Genomic DNA, 19,067 nt, shown 5'->3' with positions numbered 1-19,067 from the left:
TGAACTATTTGATAATGCTCTGTCAAAACAGGAACATGAATTGTATATATATATATATATATATATATATATATATATATATATATATATATATATATATATATATATATATACACATATATGTCAGTGTAATAAGGATTAATATAATATAATAATGACTAAACTATAAAGAGGAACAAACTTCGATAAAGTATTTTGTAATATTGTGCTGTTACATATTTAGTTTTTTGTGCTTTCTGATAGATGATAGAAGTTGCCTAATGCAGCTGATTGCTCTGTAGCTTATATGCTGCCTGCATGGTTAATTTATAAAAATTGTATTCTTATTCTCTGGAGACTGTGGTGCAGTTATCATGATGGTCATGCATGGCTAACCATGCATTGGGAAAGAATATAAAAGATGTGGTGTAGATTTTTAGGACTTTACTAACCAGATTTCACACACACACACACACACACACACACACACACACACACACACACACACACACACACACACACACACACACACACACACACTATTTAAAATAGTTTTTCATGCAATTAACAGAAAACTCCAGGGATTTTTTTTATCTGAAGCGCATATGAGATTACAACAGAATAGAAAAATAATTCTATACATTTCCCTGTACAGCGAATAGACCAAAAAAAAATATTAACTCTTTTATAACGTAAGCTTTAGTGAATTCTGTCAATAGCACACGATTTGGAAAAAAACACTTACACTTACAGTATATTCACTGATAATAAAGGTGTTAATATAAACCCAATATAAGCAAATGTTTACCCAGTCAGATTCACATGTAGTTTTACAGTATAAAACATTCCAAGATTTTGTTCAAAATCTTTGTGCTTTTGTTTTTACATTTTGTCATCCAAATATCACAAGCTCTATCTATTCTTATGCTGGTAACCCATTATTGCAAAATCTTCTCCCTGAAAAAAAAAAATAAGACCTGAGTAATTTAATGATACATTATACAGGATACAGGACTAGAGTTTTGGTCTTGAACTGTTAATTATAATACAAATCTAAAATGTTTTGCATTAGTATTTATTCCCTGTCTCTGAAATCCAAAGTGATTATAAAGTAAACAAGTTTACATATCAAAATACTTGTTGACACAGATGCAGTGGATACTGATACTGATTAAAAATAACAAAAGTATTTATTTAAAATAAATGCTAAAGAATATGTTTTTTCGATGTGTGCATGCACAGTATGTCTATTTGCATATGTTAAATCATACCTGCCTGTTTCTAAGCCCTTTTTTGTCTATATTTAACACACTGGATTATAATTACAACAAATTGTGGTTAACCAATTATAGTAGTGCATTTGGTCTTTAGCAAGTAAAAGAAAATCCTCTGAGTGTAAATGTGTGTACTACCTTGGTGATGCAACTAACTGGTTCTCTACCTCACACAGCAGCACAATCAGACCTAAATGGCTTGTCACCAAGACAGATCAGAAGTGACAGTGATGATGACGACCTGCCAAATGTAACCTTGGACAGCGTCAATGAAACAGGATCCACTGCGCTGTCTATAGCACGAGCAGTGCAGGAGTGAGTAATATTTTCTATACACACAAACACAACACACTATATATCCGGTCTGTCTACTCTGACTAATGTTGAGTCTGTTAAAAAGAAAAAAAAACTTGAGTTCTGTGTGGGAGTGTAAGCATATTGTAGCATAGTACTCATGATGCACACAAATGATGCATCCCGTATTCGAATGCTATTTTCTACCTTGGTTCCATGCTGTTTTGTCTGTACCAATTAAAAATGATTTAAATGTAGAGTGGAGTGCATCACTGGTAGCAAATCTTCAATGAAGCTGTCCTGGTGTCTCGGATGAGTGAATGCATCTCTCAATAAGTCAGTGCCTAGGGCTTAGCCAGACTTCTGTCGTATTGTCTCTGTGACTCTGTGTCTATTCCCTGGCCAGACTAATGCAAGTGACCAGCCGTGCTCTTGTTATTTAGGCAAACTACTTGGAAAGTATTCCAGGATTCTGCGTTGTGTTACAGCCTCCTGGAACAGTGCAGAGTAAATGTTTCTCTGTGCTGGAAGTGTGCCACAGACGTAGGACTTTGCCTCGAATGGCGTGCCAAAGCCATGGTTTAACCAGGGGTTTTAAAAACGTGCTGTTTGACTGAGGTGCTTTTTGGGTGTTTACAGAAGTGAGGAAGGGTGGGGATGGAGAGTCAGGGAGAGCGAGTGAGAAAGAGAGAGAGAGAGAATGAGAGAGAGCAGCTGTATTCACTCTAGCTCATAAAAGCGCTGTTGAATTCTTGCGTCTAGTTTCTTAGAAGTTGTTATTTAATTAATGAATCTATAACAGAACAACTCTAAAAGTGCCAGCTGTAATTCAAATCATGGGTTTTAATATCTTAATGTTTCTATAATAAACTAAACTCCTTCATACGGACTTGTAGTGTGGATTAACAATAATCAATGAAAAACAAATTAACAAAGAAAAACCCACAATAGTTATGGTGATATGGTGATGTGGTGAACATATTTTGGCAGAAAAATATTCATTAAACAATATGTGTAGTGATAAATGAGAACAGGACTCAGTAAAATAAAAATGCATATAAAAAAATCTCTTTAATGATTTAATTGCGTGTGTGTTTTAAACATGAATAGTTTCACAGTTTTAATGTTGTTAGCCATGTGGCATGTAATTTAACATCCAAGAAGACAATCTTTTTTACAGTGGACATGTGCTATTTTTTTTTTTAAACCATGTCTCTAAATTGCTCCAATTCACTTCATGCTCTTCTGTTGCATGAGGTGAGTGTGTAGGTGTGGGGGCTTGAGTTCGTTGGCACTTCCCTTACCCTCAGGGATGAAAATAACTCTCAGGCACACATAGCTGTCACTGTCCACTCTGTATAACCTCGAACAGGCTCTGTCTCATCCACAGGGCTTCTCAAAAGCAGACTGAGATGAACCCTTTTTGCACCCTGACTTGACCTAGTCTGCAAACAGCATATGGCAGCACTCAGAGAAAGGCGACATGCGCTATCATTCTTAAATGTCAGCCTTTATGAGATGTGAGTCATCAGATGGGCTGCCATGCATGGAAGTGAGGGATAGAGGGAAAGGTGATGATGGCATGATCATCAGTGTGTGCACCTGATCAGCACTGTGGGGGAAACTTCCAGCTGCTTGGAGCTCTATCTCAAGCACTTTCCTCCCACATGTGTACAAATCTCCTCAGGTGATGTGTGTGTGTGTGTGTGTGTGTGTGTGTGTGTGTGTGTGTGTGTGTGTGTGTGTGTGTGTGTTTAAGTGTTTGTGTGTGTGTGTGTAAAGGGAGCCACACATGTTTTCCATGGCATTCTCCATATTCTTGAATGCTGGGGGAAGAGCTGCTGTTCTATTATTAGAGTGGCCCAGGCAGATCTTTCCCAGTTCCATAAGTATCTGAAGCCGTTCGGCCATACAGGTCGGATAATTCATGTGCACACACACAGACACTTTAATTAAAATTATTTGTTTGTCTCTGACCTCCTCCCACACCCTCTATTATCAGTGCACTGGAATATTAGAGTAGTCAAATACCTTACTAAGCTAAAAATATATTAGAAATTAAGGATGGTTAGTAAGTAATCATCCATGCAACCAGAATGTGCACTATATAATGACACTACATTTACATTTTGACAGACACCCTTATCCAGAAAAACCTACAATTTATACAATTGAGAAGTTGAGGCCTTGCTCAAGGGTCCAGCAGTAGCAGCTTAGTGCAGCCTGGGATTTGAACTCATGACCTTCTGAAAATGAGTCCCTTCCCTACAGCATAGCTTGTGAACATTGACCATCACAGCTATAGGTGCTTTTTAAACATCTCATTCAATATTTATTTCCCACCTCGCTTTTAAAATAAACTCCACTCTTCTGGGTAGACTGTCCACTAGATTTAGGAGCATGGTTGTAGGGATGTATCCATTCCGCCTCAACAACATTGCTGAGGTCAGGCACCCATATTGAGTAAAGACACCTAGTGCATTGTTGGCATTCCAGTTTAATAGAGAGGTGTTTAGTGAGGTTGAGGTCAGGCCTTTGTGCAGGCAAGTTCTTCCACACCAAACTTGGCAAACAATAGAGCTCGCTTTGTACACAGGGACATTATCATTCTGGAACATGTTTTGAGCCTTTTAGTTCCAGTGAAAGGAAACTGTCATGCTCCTGCATACAAAGACATTATATCATTGTGTAATTTAAATTGGTGTTCTGGGGAAAAAACACATATGGGTTTGAGTCAGGGGTCCACAAACGTATGGCAAAAAGTGTATATGATGACAACCTGTCGAGTAACACATAGTGCTTGTAAACCAAGGATTATACAAAACAGGTAGTGATGGTAATGAGGTGACAACTATTCATTATGATTTAATAGAGATCAGTATAAAGAACTGTATAAAATATTATATCATACACCATGTTCAGTACACCTCTTGTCTGTCAAAGCAGTCAAATACATTTTGATGAAGTTATATATGTTACCAGTACAATAGTTCGACATGTTAACACTTTTTACAAGTTACAATTATACAAGTATTTTTCAGACTTAGAGCCAAAAAAGGTTTTCTGTTTTTGTTCAATTTACATGAAAAGAATGATTTTATTACTGCAACTGATTGGGCTTTAAGTACATTTATTATTGAAGATAGCAGGCTTTAAAGTTTTTCTAATTGTAATATTTAGAATTTTAGAATTTACACCTTTTACAGTGAAAACTGCTGTCAGTCTATGAGCACTCATGATTAGTGATCAAGCTTAAAGCATCTTTTTTTTTTTATATCATTTCTTAAATATACTTATAGGGTATAATATATGAAATTAATTATTAACACATTTGTGATTTAGAAATATTGACTTGTCCTATATAAAGTTACAAGGTTATGAATAAAAATGACCCCTTTAAACCTTTCTCAAAATGTTCATTTATGTACAGCAGTAATGCAGGTTTTACATTTCTGTACTTGTATAAATGTATTAGAGTGAGAGTAGTGTTACTACTGTCACTCTTTCTGGCTGTTCCACATGATTTGGCTTCACTGCAGCTGAGTGTTTGTAGAGTCTCCAGTTTCAGCCTCTCTTGCTTTCCCTCTCTTTGTTTTAGTGCAGTTATTGGGCTTTCGTTGTAGTTAATTTTGCTAACATTTTGTTGCAGTTGAGGCATGTAGAATTAAAATAGTTATTAATATTGTTTGCTAGTGGCCTTTTTGGTGCTAAGTGGCATCATACACAAGCTGAGATATGCTGAGATGAAGAAACAAAAAAGTCCCATACACGCAGACACACACACATACACACACACACACACACACACACACACACACACACACACACACACACACACACACACACACACACCCAAATACATACACACACACAAACACATACACCACACACACAAACCTGCACACCAATACATACATACACATACACCGCATACACAATCCCACATATAACCACACCCAATACATACATACATCCACCCGCCCAACACACACCCACACACACACACACACACACACACACACACACACACACACACACACACACACACAAAAGCAATCACATTGACAAACACAAAGCCAGGATGTCAGGGTTATGCAGAGTTCAAGGTGTCCTGTTTACCAGGGCTGTGTGTTGTGTTGTATTGTTTTTATTAGCCTTTTCCTCACCACACAGCTACACTCTAAGGCAGCTGAAGTGGATTGAATCAGACGTTATATATGATCTTCATATTGCGTCGTCTGGACTAAAGTCAGAGTGTAAACATCCTGTGAGAGATCTCGCTGCTGGAAATCTTTCCACTGTAAATCCTTACTGTCTTCTCGCTAACTCCCCTCAGTGTACGACGTCCTTACATAAGGGGCTTTTTTCTCAGTTCCGACCTCCACCCCCTCTCTTTATCTTTCTCAGACTGCAGTCTCCTCTTATCCTACTACTGACATTCATTTAGACTAGTGAATATACTACTATATCTCTTTCACTGTCTCATTCTCACCCCTTCTATTTTTGCCCCTCCTTTCATTCCTTTCTCTCTGTATCTTCCTAAAATCTCCCTGCCCACTCTCACACACTGTGTGTGTGTGTGTGTGTGTGTGTGTGTGTGTGTGTGTGTGTGTGTGTGTGCGCGCTTGTGTATATGTGTGTGCATTCGCTCATTCTGAGCAGAGGCAGAAGGGAGCTAGAGTTCCACCTTATTTCTGATTCATTGGCTCATATACGCTAGGCCTCAGCCTGGTCGTGTTCCAACACCAACAGGTGATCTGTAGAGCAAGGGTGGAAACAGGAAGTGTGCTGCGTGTGGTGGAGACAGCTTGCGGGAGGCATTGTCTGACTCCTCCTCCTCAGGTCTCACCACTTGCCTGGATCATGCCAATCACCAAGCAGGGGGCCAAAATGAGAAGAGAGAAAAAGCAAGAACCGTCCTCTTTGTGCAGATTTTTTCCTTTTTCTTTTTTTTTTTTTTTAACACATTTTGTACTCCACTTTTAATGCACAGTGACATGACTCTGCTCTGTGATCCTTTTGTGCTCAGCTCATACACTCAGCCCACGCAAATGCACTGCAGCCATTTCTCACTATTGAAAAACAGCCCTGTGCTCAAATGTATCAATATTCCATTACCCTAGAGCCATCACAAACACACACACACACACACACACACACACACACACACACACACACACACACACACACACACACACACATACGCATACGTTTATAATGGCCAGGGTTTTTTTTGCCCATTAGAGATGTGATGCCATAAAATATTGATTTGCCCTGAAAAGACAGACCAGTCTTCATTCATAACACTGGGGTGAGCTATAATTATGGGTAGCAAATAAAGCAAAGAAAAACAAAAAGCCCAGAGCCCAAAATTGGAGGTTGGTTTGAGAAGAGAAATGATCCGGCTTGGCTTCTTAGTCCTTTTACTGAGACGGAATAAATCGGTGTTACAGCACCATCCAGTGGTTAATAATGCAATGTCAGTTTTTCTCTAGAAGCTGTGAGATTTCAGATAAATTCTGTTTGGCTGATTATCAGAGCGAAGGATTGATCTTAATATGCCTATTGAAATATAAACATAAACAGAGTCATATAAACATGACTATTGGGTTTTTGATGTGTTGTGTGTATGAAATATTCAAGAGTTCTAAGTCTATAGTATACCATATATAGTAGGTAAATATGAAACACAAATTCACTAATAAACACTTCAAATTATTCACATTGCATAACCAGTTTTGTATTCGAATGTAATATGTGATTGATTTAACTTTAGAGCTGATTTTCTCCACATATATCTACTATGTTTTAAGTTTTGTAATTGATACAATATTATAATCGGTCTTGCTTTTAAATAATTTATATTGTCTTGTTTTATACTATGGTGTTTATGGTGTAACACAGAAACAGAAACAACCTTTTGAGATTAAATTTTTAAATATATTTCTCCTGAGAAATACACTATATAGACAAAAGTATTGGGACACCTACATTTCCCAGCCATGTGAGGTACCAAAATGTTAACCCAAGTTGGAAGCACACAATTGTATGGGTTGGAGTGGAAGATCTTAAATGGCCTGCCCTAGAGCTCTGACCTCAACTTTTACTGAACACCAGTATTAAGACACTGAATTTGAACACTGACTGCACCCCAGACCTCCTTATTCTACATCAGTACCTGACTTTGCTAACACTCTTGTGGTTAAATGAGCACAAATCTCCACAGGAGCCCTTCAAAATCTACTTCTTCCCAGAAGAGTGGAGTTTAAAATAGCAGCAAATGAAGACTAAACGTGGAATAGGATGTTCAAAAATACATACCAAGCTTATGGGCAGGTGTCCTCAAACTTTTGTCCATATAGTCTATATATACTATTTAAATTTTAAACTTCACTTGTTATCTAATTTTTTATATGATTTTTTTTTATCCTGTTACAGTTCAATGTCACCGTTCAGTATTGAGAGCATGCGACGGCCGCGGCGGTCCGAGTCTCCAGACTCCAAGAAGAGGCGCATTCACAGATGTGACTTTGACGGCTGCAATAAGGTTTACACTAAAAGCTCCCACCTAAAAGCACATCGGAGAACACACACGGGTCAGTCTGTCACACAGAAATGCAATTTTCAAGTCTTGACTTTTTTAGCTGAATTTTCATTTTTTCCAGTTAATAAATTGAGTGCAAAAGTTTTCGTTTTAAAAACTGAAAGAAAATAAAGAAAGCAAGGTTTTCATTCTGGATGTTATGCTGTAATGATTCAGTAATAATATGTAATCTCTTCCTTTGCCTTTATTACTAACTTTATATCACAGCGCTATTGAATTCATCTTTGTTTTGTTATAAATTGTTGATTATTTTTCTTACTGCTGCTTGGTCAATAGTGCTGGCTCACAGGCTTATATTTACGCACACATCCTAATGTGTTGGGGGGAAGGGGTAGCTCAGTGGCTAAGATGTTGGACTTTATCAGAGGGTAATAGGTTTAAAACCCAAGCTACCACTGCTGGGCCCCTGAGCACGGCCCTTAATGCTTAATTGCTCAATATATATATATATATATATATATATATATATATATATATATATATATATATATATATATATATATATATATATAAATGACTGCATGGTTTGATCTATACCTTGTTATGTATGTAATATTACTTACTTTAAGCTTATTTTTGTCATGATATTTATGGCACTGCATTTTTGCATTTTGTACTGTAGGTGAGAAACCGTACAAGTGTACCTGGGATGGCTGCACATGGAAGTTTGCACGCTCTGATGAGTTGACGCGGCATTATCGGAAACATACGGGGGTGAAGCCTTTCAAGTGTGCGGACTGTGATCGCAGCTTCTCACGCTCAGACCACCTGGCCCTGCACCGGCGTAGACACATGCTGGTCTGAGTGTTGACCACTTCACACACTCCCGCTCTTTCCCATACACACACACACACGTGCGCATGCATGCTAGGGGAGCTGGGTCTCTCCTTACACTTGTTCAGCTGGGCTGGACACAGTCATGGCTAATTCAGGCCCTGGAGAAAAGCAAGAGGGAGAAGAAGTTTAAAAGCTGTGTGATGGAAGGAATGTGCTGATAGAGCTGAACAGAGTCTGCCCTAAGAATGGTGCAAAGCTGGGCTCATCAAGTTTTAGGACTTTTTGAACTGAAGCTCTTGTCAAGATCCCGATTGTTAGTTCTTGTTTAAAAGTTCTTTAGTCTGCAACTTTTTATTTTTTATTTTTTATTTAGCATTCATGTTTTGTTCTCATTGAAAATGTCTGCTTCCCTTTCACCATCAACAATGTGAAGAAGTACAGAATTAAATGGCTTCATCTTTTGAGATCTGAAGCTTGACATTATAGACACATCCAAGTTCCTACAGGAACAACGTGATCATAAATCTTGATTTTCTTCTAAACCAGCACACCTAATTGTGAGAAGTTTCTCTGGCAACTGAGCAGAAACTCTGAGTCAGCGATTCCTAAAGCGAGGTGGCTGGAGTGGTTTCAAAATACCACAAAGTCCACAAATCATCAAATGAGATTATACACACAGCAGGTGACACATCACAGGAATCATGCAGTTTGTATATTAGATTCAGTTTTCCCCTGATCTTGGTTTTCACACTTAAACTATTTTTTGCAGCAAAGGCAATGAAGTATATGGGGTACATTTTGCTTTAAAAGCTATCTGGCATTTTGCTGTGCTTTCTGTTGACAAACAGCGACATATAACAAGGCATTCAGTCCTGTGATTAGACAGTAAATGCGTTTGTACTCCATTCTCTTGATTTGATCTCTCAACTTTTTCCATTGCTTGGGCCTTTTCTAAATCTTGCTGTGTCACAGCTTTAATTTAGGCCCTGAAGTAAACTAGTACAATAGAGCACTATGTTCAACACTGACCTCCACCAAGTTTGAATGGCTGACAAAGCTTAAAAAAAAAAGCTTCTGTTAACACAGGCCTTTATTATTTTGTTTTTACTTGAACTGAAAATACAAGCCAGGAGAGCAATACACTCAGTCTAGAGTGACAGGAGAGGGAGAAGGCCTCATGGCTGTCTCACTTACTCCATCAACAGAGGGCTTTTAAAACACGAACACATTGCTGACTTTCTACCATCGCCACACGTTTTTCTATACTAGAGAATCTTGTATATTTGTAATGGATTTGTAGCTCTAATTTTTAAAAGAATAGCAATAGCATATTGCTATTTTAGTCTCACACTTAGAGGATTTGATTGCACTCAAAAAAAAGAGCCATTATGTGTGGCACTGCAGGGTTGCCCAAATTAAACTTTTTTTTTTTTTTTTTTTTTTTTGCCATAAACTCTCATGACAAATGTACATAGACACACAGGCACACACACACACACTTGCACAAATAATGCACAAGTAGGATTTAGGGCATTTCACAACAATACCTCTGGTAATTTATTTCATAATTTAAATTTTTCTTAATTACCAGATTCCTTTTGTCACTTCAATTATACTATATATATATATATATATATATATATATATATATATATATATATATATATATATATATATATATATATATATATATACTGTTTATAGTGCATTACTTTTTTCTAGTGCACTAAACAGTAGCAGTCTCACCTTCAGCCTGCATCCAAAATACAAATAGTCCACTAGAGGGCGATCTGCAAACAAAAGTTCAGTAAATGACAAATGACAAATGACCAGCCCAAACAGAAACAAGTCTTGTTTGTATGTTCATATTTGTATCAGTGATATGTTCTCGTGCTTAATGAAAAGGTTATTAAAGAATTCAAAGTATCAGAGCTATTAGATGTCAGTTTGCTCATCTCTGGTGGGAATGTCATTAGATTGGTGTGAAAGCACTTTCATATGGCCAGTACAAGCCTCAGTTTATGTGTAGGTATGTATATATATATATATATATATATATATATATATATATATATATATATATATATATATATATATATATATATATATATATACACACACCTTTACTCACTCATGTGCACTGCTGTTGGAGTATTATCAACAAACAAATTTACAACGCAGTTTTGTGAAATGCTGTAAAAGGAATGTCCATTACATAACTAAGGTGACCAATGCCACCTTGCTTTCTTTTTTTTCCTCTGAAGTATTATAATCTATTCAGTTTTTGTTTGTTTGTTTTTTTTTGTTTGTCTACACATGCGTGTTTCCTGGGGTACATGGGCTCAAGTGTATCATCAGCACCTTGGTTTTATGAAGAATGAATATGAATCGAACTCTATTCAGTTAGACGTTACATTAATCACCAGTGTATTTTATCATCTTATACTGTATTTTTGAGAACTTTCGCTTCAGTGTGGGGCACTTCATTTGCATATTGCTATTTTATGTAAGAAAAAAGGGGGAAAGAAGAAAGAAATCATTGAAAATGTTGTAATATATGTGAAAGTGAAAGTTATTACTCAGTTTTGAAGGCTGTAAATACCTATTTAAAATAGGGCTTTTTATTCTGGTTTTTTTTTTTGTTTGTTTTTAATACAAGGGATTCACTTTATACAGCTACAGTACAGAGATGATCTTTACCTATTAGTACACAGTGTATAATGGGGCTCTGTGGGAGAGTGTTTGAGGTCTTGTCATCTTTAAATGCTCCTGTTCCCTATGATTAATGTGTAGAGGTTAAATAATCCATCTAAATGTACGCAGTGTTGAGGAGCAGCTGCCAATGTGCACATTTCAGCTATTTCTAATACTCTCTTAAGTGTTTTTATAACAATAATGACAAAATATACAGGAAAAAAGCAACCCAGTCAAATGAATGTCCCTTTCTATTCAGTATTGAAGAGCCATCAGCATTTTTTCCTCTTTGCTGTTTTTTTTTTATTGTATTTATTTATTTTTTATTCTGTACTGATATCAGTTAAATTTGTATTTGGCATAATTTCTGCTCCTGTACAGTCAAAATGTTTGCCTATTAAATGTATTAACAAAATCAGTTTTAAAAAGACAATGATAATGAGAAAATGCTATTGTAAGGGAGCTTTTTCTTTTTTTTTTTTTTTTTTTAAGAAAAGAAAAGTATTACGTTCTGCTCTGGCATTCTTATGCTTTCTGTCGCATAATTTTGTAACGGTGAACAGGGTCAAAGTTATGCAATAATAGACGAGTGCCTGACATATAATACAAGAAGCACATACAGAAAGGCAAAAGATGCCATAAGCACAAAAAGTGCATCCGGTACCAATAAAGCTGTACAAAACTACCCAACCTAATGTACAGTAAAAGCCTGTTTGTAATGCACTGAGCCTTATGGACCATTTGAAGACAACATTTTAAGTGAAAGCTGTGAACATTTGCCCATTAATCACATTGTGAGCAATGCTGTATGTGCCTCCTTGGGAGGGTTTGGATGAATACCTTAACACTTACAATATCAGCTTGACTTAAGGATACAGTTTCTCCATAATTAAGGTGGACTTTTACCTCTTTAAAATCACACAGACCTGAATTAGAGTATACAGAGTGGACCTACAGCACAAAAAAAGACTGTCGCTTTGCTAATTCCTCTGTGAACACTTGTTTCTGATTTGTATTCAGTTCTATTCTGTACAGTATTGCCTCAGTTTCAATATCAACTTCATTTCTTAATCAAAATATATTACATTATTTTGTATTTTATTTCAGATATTCTGTGATTATCGGTCTTGTATTTATGTATAGTGTATGTGTATTGTAAATATATATTTCAGAGCTTTTCAATTTACTGCAGAGTTGTGACATTTTCTTTTCTTTTCTTTTTTTCTTTTTCTTTTTTTTTGGGGGGGGGGGGGGGGGGGGGGTTTGCCCTGCTTCGCTTTGAAAGGGAATTCCTTCACACTGAAATCTATCACAGAATGTCTTCATTTAAAAAGAAAATTAAAAGAAAAGTGTTTATTCTTTATTTGAATTCTCCAGATGGTGTCTAGATATTACGTGCTTTCGTTTTTTCTCTGTAGTTTCCTTTTATTTCCTGAAGATTTGAGCTGTGAATTTAAATTGAGTTTTAACATGATACTTGTATCATAATCTAATTGGAGGCATGGAAGTTAATAAAGTTGAAATTTTGTATGGAAGACACATGACTGATGGCCTGATGGTGGCTATTATTTTTTTTTTCACTTCCGGGAAAAATACGAGCAAAAATTGTTCGACAAAAACAACTAATCATAACAAAAAAGACAGGGTGCGGCCCTCCGAAACACAGTAGAGCTGAACTGCACCTGTCTTATGGGTTTAAACTTTGTGACAACAATTATCCTTCGCCTTTTTCTACCACGTAAGCTGAAAATGAGCAGATATTATAGACCTATCTTTTATATTCAACATACGATAAACAACTTGCAATAAAAAAGGGTTGGATTAGTTATTGCAAAGGGTAAATCAGGACAAAACCAGTTAGTCCACATGCACAAATAAGGCCACGTTTGAGTGAAACCGACATAAACAACAGACGCCTTTCAGTATTGGAGCAATTATAAGCATTAAGAAGCCCTTTCTTTAACCATCATGCTTAAAGTCAGTATCAGACATAAATAACTAGTGAGCAGCCTGCCACTTCTCACTGGCCTGTAGTTCTTTTCAAGGAGGTGCAATGTGAGTGCTTTCCTTTCCGACTGACTCATTAAAATTTTTTCTCTTGTGTTTCTCACAGTCTAATTAAAATCATCCAAACAATATGACATAGGACATGTCACACACTACAACCTCCTAATGTTTTTGCCTTCTCCTACATTACTCCATTGTATAATCTAAAACGAAAGAAGTAGTGTTCAACTTTGTACATAAGAGTACATCTGTACACACTAAAGCTTTGCGAACTATTCATTTGCACCAGCACATGAACAAACACCCAGTACTCTGACAGTATCACTACATTTTTCAAGACCAGTAGTGTTAGCTGTATCAATTCAGGTTAATTACACTATAATTGTACACCACACCTATTATTCATTCAGCTATGTGCCTAAAGGGTGGCAGGTGTGGTTAGGCACATGGTAGGTCATAATACCTATGAAAATAGCAGCAGGCCACGCCAGTTTAACTTGTATAGCAAGGTATTTACTGTGATTTATACACACATAATGATTCTATGGAAAATAATGAAGCATGAATAGGTAATGAAGTATGAAATCTGCGATGTGAACACTGTCCAAATACAAATGCACCACTGCTTTTTTCCCCCCCGAAAGCTTCTTCCTTTTAATGTAGACACAAATTGAGTTTATGAATTTAGGTCTTGATGCGAACCATATAAAAGCCATTAGATGTTACGGTCCTTCTTCGGAATTCATTATATGATCTCCTCTATCATTATTAGGTTGTCACTAGGAGAGCAGGCTTTCAACCGAAGATCTAAAAACATTAATGATCACATTCAACAGATACAAAGCACTGAAATCCTGAAATGTATAAAATGAAGTGTTATTCAAAACTATCATGTATCTCTTAACCCATCTAAAAGTTTACGTTTTATCATTGAAACCATCATTCCCGTAGCTCTATTCACTTAAGTGCATAGAGAAGTACTTTATACTGTAAAAAATTTAAATCTGAAAAAAATAAATAATAGAATAAATGAATTACAATATTTACACATAAAGCTACTTAAACCCCAAATAGAAATATTTAAAATTTCATATAAACAATTTTAGTTTCTGTTATGTGCTTTGAATTAGAATAAAATCTCTTCCTAGGAAAAAAAACAAAACAAAAAAAAACACCTAAAAATGGTTTACATTGCTTAGCTGTGACAGAAACAAGTGACGTTTTTCAGCTTTGTTATTTTAAATTCAATTCTTTGTTCACTTTTTTCCCCACAAGAATTTACGAAAAGTATTTTGTAATTGAATTGCTGTTTGAAAATGTTCGTTAATCTGTTTAACGACTCAGGGTTTTCCAAATAATTTAAGCTTTCGATTTCACTAAGACAAAAGTGAAATGCACTCTATGGTGCAATCGGCTTAAAAATATATTAGCATTGAAAGTGACTTTTAAGATTGATAATATAGAAAAGGCACATTTTTATGAAAAAAAAAAAGGAATACTACTAGTACGACTATTAATAAACAAAACAGCTGATGAAAAAAACCTCCCAGCTAGGTTTCGGTTGTATTTCATGAGGTTACACAGTTGTGCCTCATGAGCTGCCAAATCCAAATCAAACCCAACACACCCAAGTTCAACTGACAAAAAAAAAAAAAAAAAGAAAGGGAGTTATGAAAGCCAGGATGTCATTGTATTCCTAGCTCTGGTGTCTCTTCATGTGCAGGGACAGGTGATCAGATCGCGAGAAGCTGCGGCTGCACACAGAGCAGTGAAAGGGTTTCGCACCCGTGTGCTTCCTGAAGTGGCGTGTTAGCTCATCAGAGCGGGCGAAACGCCAATCACATCCCTCCCAGGAGCACTGGTATGGCTTCTCTCCTGAAATGAGACATGGCGCCACACAGTTACGACACACTGGAGATGCTGCCATTCTAATGTTGAATAACTTGTGCAGGAAAACTAGAGGCCTAATGGACATGTCAAGGTTTGGCGGTTAAAAGTGGTGGTAGATTTTCTTGCAATTGAGCCCTTCAAAATCATTGTGTATCTCATGAGGAGGCACTATCAGAGGTTTTCAAGTGCATGTCTGTCTTTTACTTCTGCCCAGCAACATCAGTACACTACAAAAAAGAAGTCATAAAGTTACAATATTTGCGATCAGATTTTTATTTACCTGTATGAGTCCGTAAGTGTGCCTTCAGATGGGAGGACTTGGTGTAGACTTTCTTACAGCCTGGTACAAAAATTAAAATATAGAATTAAGCAGATGTAGTGAGACAAGCATAAATTTAAGTTCTAAAATCGATTATTTAATTCCGCACTATTGATGGAGTGTTGGGAATGTCCCAATATATTATAATTCTAGGTTTTTTTTTCATAAAGACATTTACGATTATCCTGTACAGTAAGAACAGCACAGTGACAAACCACCAATTATATATTGATTTCCTATATATTGATTATATATGCAGTATTATTTTGATGATACGGTCTGGAAGGTGCAATGCACCAGCCTGCAATATCTATCTGCTAGATGCATCTCTAAAATCATTAAGTGCTGTAAAATGTAATTTATGCAAAGCCAGTTCTAATGCTCCAGTATGACAGGCCCTGAGAGCAAGGCCAAGTCTAATAGCTCACCTGGGACATTGCAGTGATGTATCCTTCTTTTGTCTAGATCCGGATTGTTCCTGCGGTTATGCCTGGCAGGCACGGCTTGTGTTTGTACTGGTACGGATGCTTGAGGGCCTAAAGCTGGCACTACCAGTTTAGATGCAATACTGGCAGCATAAGAGGGAGGGGGTGACAGCTTGTGCAAGAGTTCTTTTCTCCTGTCAGGACTGCTGGGCTCGGAGTTTGGAGGGGAAGGGGGAAGGTATGGCACATTCGGCTGCTGATGATGCTGACTAAAGTGACCAGCAGGTGATGACCCACATCTGCTCAGATCACACATGGGTCTTCTTGCAATCCGAGCAATGGATGAATTCATGCTGTTGTATGATGACATTGGTGAGCAAACCCCAGAGTGGGGACCATGCGCTGCAGGGTCTAGGTCTGAATTCAGAAGCTGGAACAGTGGAACTTCTTGGTAGTCAAGCTCCGGCGTCTCCTGCTTGATGAACGCAGTGCTGCACGTTTGGCTGAAGTGTTGTGTGTATTCTGAGGGTGGAGGAGCTGATGGGATGGTGTTGTTGCAGCTTGGGTAGTTAACTGTATGCATGGGTGATGGTTTCATTTGTTGGGGTCCCAGTGTGGGCCTTGTAGGTCGACAGAGACCTGTACGCAGGTATGGGACATCGGGCAGGAAGACGTTCATGTTGATGCTGTAGGGTCCTTGGTCCATGGTCATGTAGCCACTCTGATTATACTTCTTATGCTCTGGCACAGTCTGAAACTGTGGTGGCATGTATTTTTCCATCTAAAAGGAGATCAGACACATTTTCTTATGTTCAGACTCAAATACAAATTAACAAATACATGTTAATTAACATGGACTCAACACATGGACTGGGATTTTTACATATCAATAAACACTGCTTGAACTTTAAATCAACAATAGAAAAAGGATATCAAATGTGTAAGAACATAGAATCCTGGCTAACAGGCCCCTGCATATATGTAACATCACATACTGTAAAACCATCCCGTATAACAGCTAAATCAGGCAATCAGAAATAAGAACGAGCAACTTGTGAATCCGTGCAATTTACTAACAATAAAGGTTTAACAAAAACAAACAACAATGCAAAGTGCAAAAAACAACTGCAAAAACCCTCACAGATCCATGCTTTTGACATCACTTTTTGACTAGGTCCTGTGCGGTTATAGAATAAGTAAACAGAAATGATGATTCAGCATGAACAATGCCAAATAAGATTAAGGTTTTAATTCAAGATTAAGGAAACTGAAGACAGACGTGCACTAGAGAAGATGATGGCACATTCTCCAGCAGTGCCTGCTAGTGGTAATGAGGGATGCAAATCCATACACAGCTCAATCAATGCCAAGCAAACAGCCTGAACATGTTGCCTGGAATCTGAATTTAGCTCTTCCAGCTGCTCACTTGATCTGGAGAGCTCAGATTAAAACATCTCTACACTCATTCTGCTACAGAATCCTTTTGACATCAAGGACAAATAAGAGCAGGGATAAGAAGAAACAGTAGCATCCAAGCATTTTTCTGTTCCTTTGCACATCCTCGAAGATAATGAAGGATTTACCGTACCGGTGTGTGAGCGTGGTGCTGATCTGGTGGGGTGCCATTAAATCTGCTCCTTCCCGTGAGACGCTCGTTAGCTCTGAAAGCGTCTTCGTGCGCTGCCTCGGCCAGCGCGAGCGACGTGTCATAGGACTCGTGGGGAGTTTGGGTGGAAGACGCGCTCCTCCTGGGCAACGCGCCGGCCATCGAGCGCTGCCCTCCGCCCGAGCAACCCGATTCAGCCGAAGTCATTGGCGCTCCGCACGCCGCCGTGTTCCAATCCGCAGAACGAGGTGAGGAGCTGTCAGGAGCAGCTCGCGCGTCTGACATGACACATGACGCAGGAGGCGCATTTCACTGCCGCGAGACCGGGCGGGGCTCCGCACGCGCAAACGGAAACAGCCCCTTAACGTGTATGTGGCGCGTGTTCAACACCCCTTTCATTGTCCTCGATTAAAACGTAATGACTTATTATTATTATTATTATTATTATTATTATTATTATTATTATTAACATACATAATAATAATAATAATAATAATAATAATAATAATAATAATAATAATAATAATAATAATAATCTTCATAAATTTCCCTTAAGTGCCACCCTTGTTCTGTCATCTCACCTTTTTATTTAACTTTATTCACATGCCCAGGAGTTTTCTTGATTCACAAATTATCTTATACACACCTACTCTTACTTTAATAGAATCACGTGTTTACCTGTTAATTTATCCTGGTTTTCAATTAGCCAATCACGTGGCAGCAGCACAATACATCAAAACCTGCACATACAGATCAAGAACTGTAATCTACTGAGAATTATCAATGATGCTCTAAAAAAAAAAAAAAAAAAAAAGGAAATTGAGACAAAACATGGACAGAGTCAAGGGTGAAAATGCCCACAAAGAGGCATCAGAGGAAACTGAGCAAATTGTTTTGACCTTCTTTGGAAGGACATAGTAACTCAGTCACAAACGTGGTAATCAGAAAAGCATTAAGTCAATCATGTGGCAGCAGCACAATGCATCATATTATGCATATACACATCATGAGCTTCTTTTCATATCAAACATCAAAATGAAGAAAAATGTGATCTCCCTGTGACTTTAACTGTGGCATAGTTTTGGTAAGCTGGTTTGAAAATCTACTGGGAGTTTTCAGTGCACAGAATGCTGTAAAAATCAATCAAACAAACAAAGAGATATCAGAGAAAAAATAGGCAGATTTTCTTTGACCTCTT

The 19,067-nt window shown here is 37.5% G+C and overlaps 2 protein-coding genes across 3 annotated transcripts in view; one reads left to right on the top strand and one right to left on the bottom strand.

Moving 5' to 3' along the window:
- Positions 1–13,166, top strand: part of klf12b (Kruppel like factor 12b) — a 40,977-nt gene extending 27,811 nt beyond the window's left edge. Inside the window, exons 4-6 of one of the 2 annotated variants that reach the window (XM_083537142.1) lie at positions 1,433–1,568; positions 7,986–8,143; positions 8,774–13,166. In XM_083537142.1, the coding sequence (XP_083393268.1) occupies positions 1,433–1,568; positions 7,986–8,143; positions 8,774–8,955 (476 nt within the window). In that variant the 3' untranslated portion in view covers positions 8,956–13,166. Of the gene's footprint in view, positions 1–1,429; positions 1,569–7,985; positions 8,144–8,773 lie in introns of both variants that reach the window. The other variant, XM_083537141.1, reaches the window with a different exon arrangement.
- klf5b (Kruppel like factor 5b) lies at positions 12,878–18,257 on the bottom strand. Its single transcript, XM_083537081.1, has 4 exons — positions 17,852–18,257; positions 16,267–17,044; positions 15,800–15,859; positions 12,878–15,504 (listed from the first exon to the last, which is right to left on the bottom strand). Exons 1-4 carry the CDS (start codon positions 18,152–18,154, stop codon positions 15,326–15,328), a joined length of 1,320 nt encoding a protein of 439 aa, XP_083393207.1. The 5' UTR covers positions 18,155–18,257; the 3' UTR covers positions 12,878–15,325.
- Between the last annotated feature and the right edge of the window lie 810 nt (positions 18,258–19,067).

This window comes from Silurus aristotelis (genome assembly GCF_946808225.1).
Source record: "Silurus aristotelis genome assembly, chromosome: 3".
NCBI lineage: Eukaryota > Metazoa > Chordata > Actinopteri > Siluriformes > Siluridae > Silurus > Silurus aristotelis.
The sequence above is the reverse complement of the archived record's forward strand: the minus strand, read 5'-3'. Positions and strand labels throughout refer to the sequence as shown.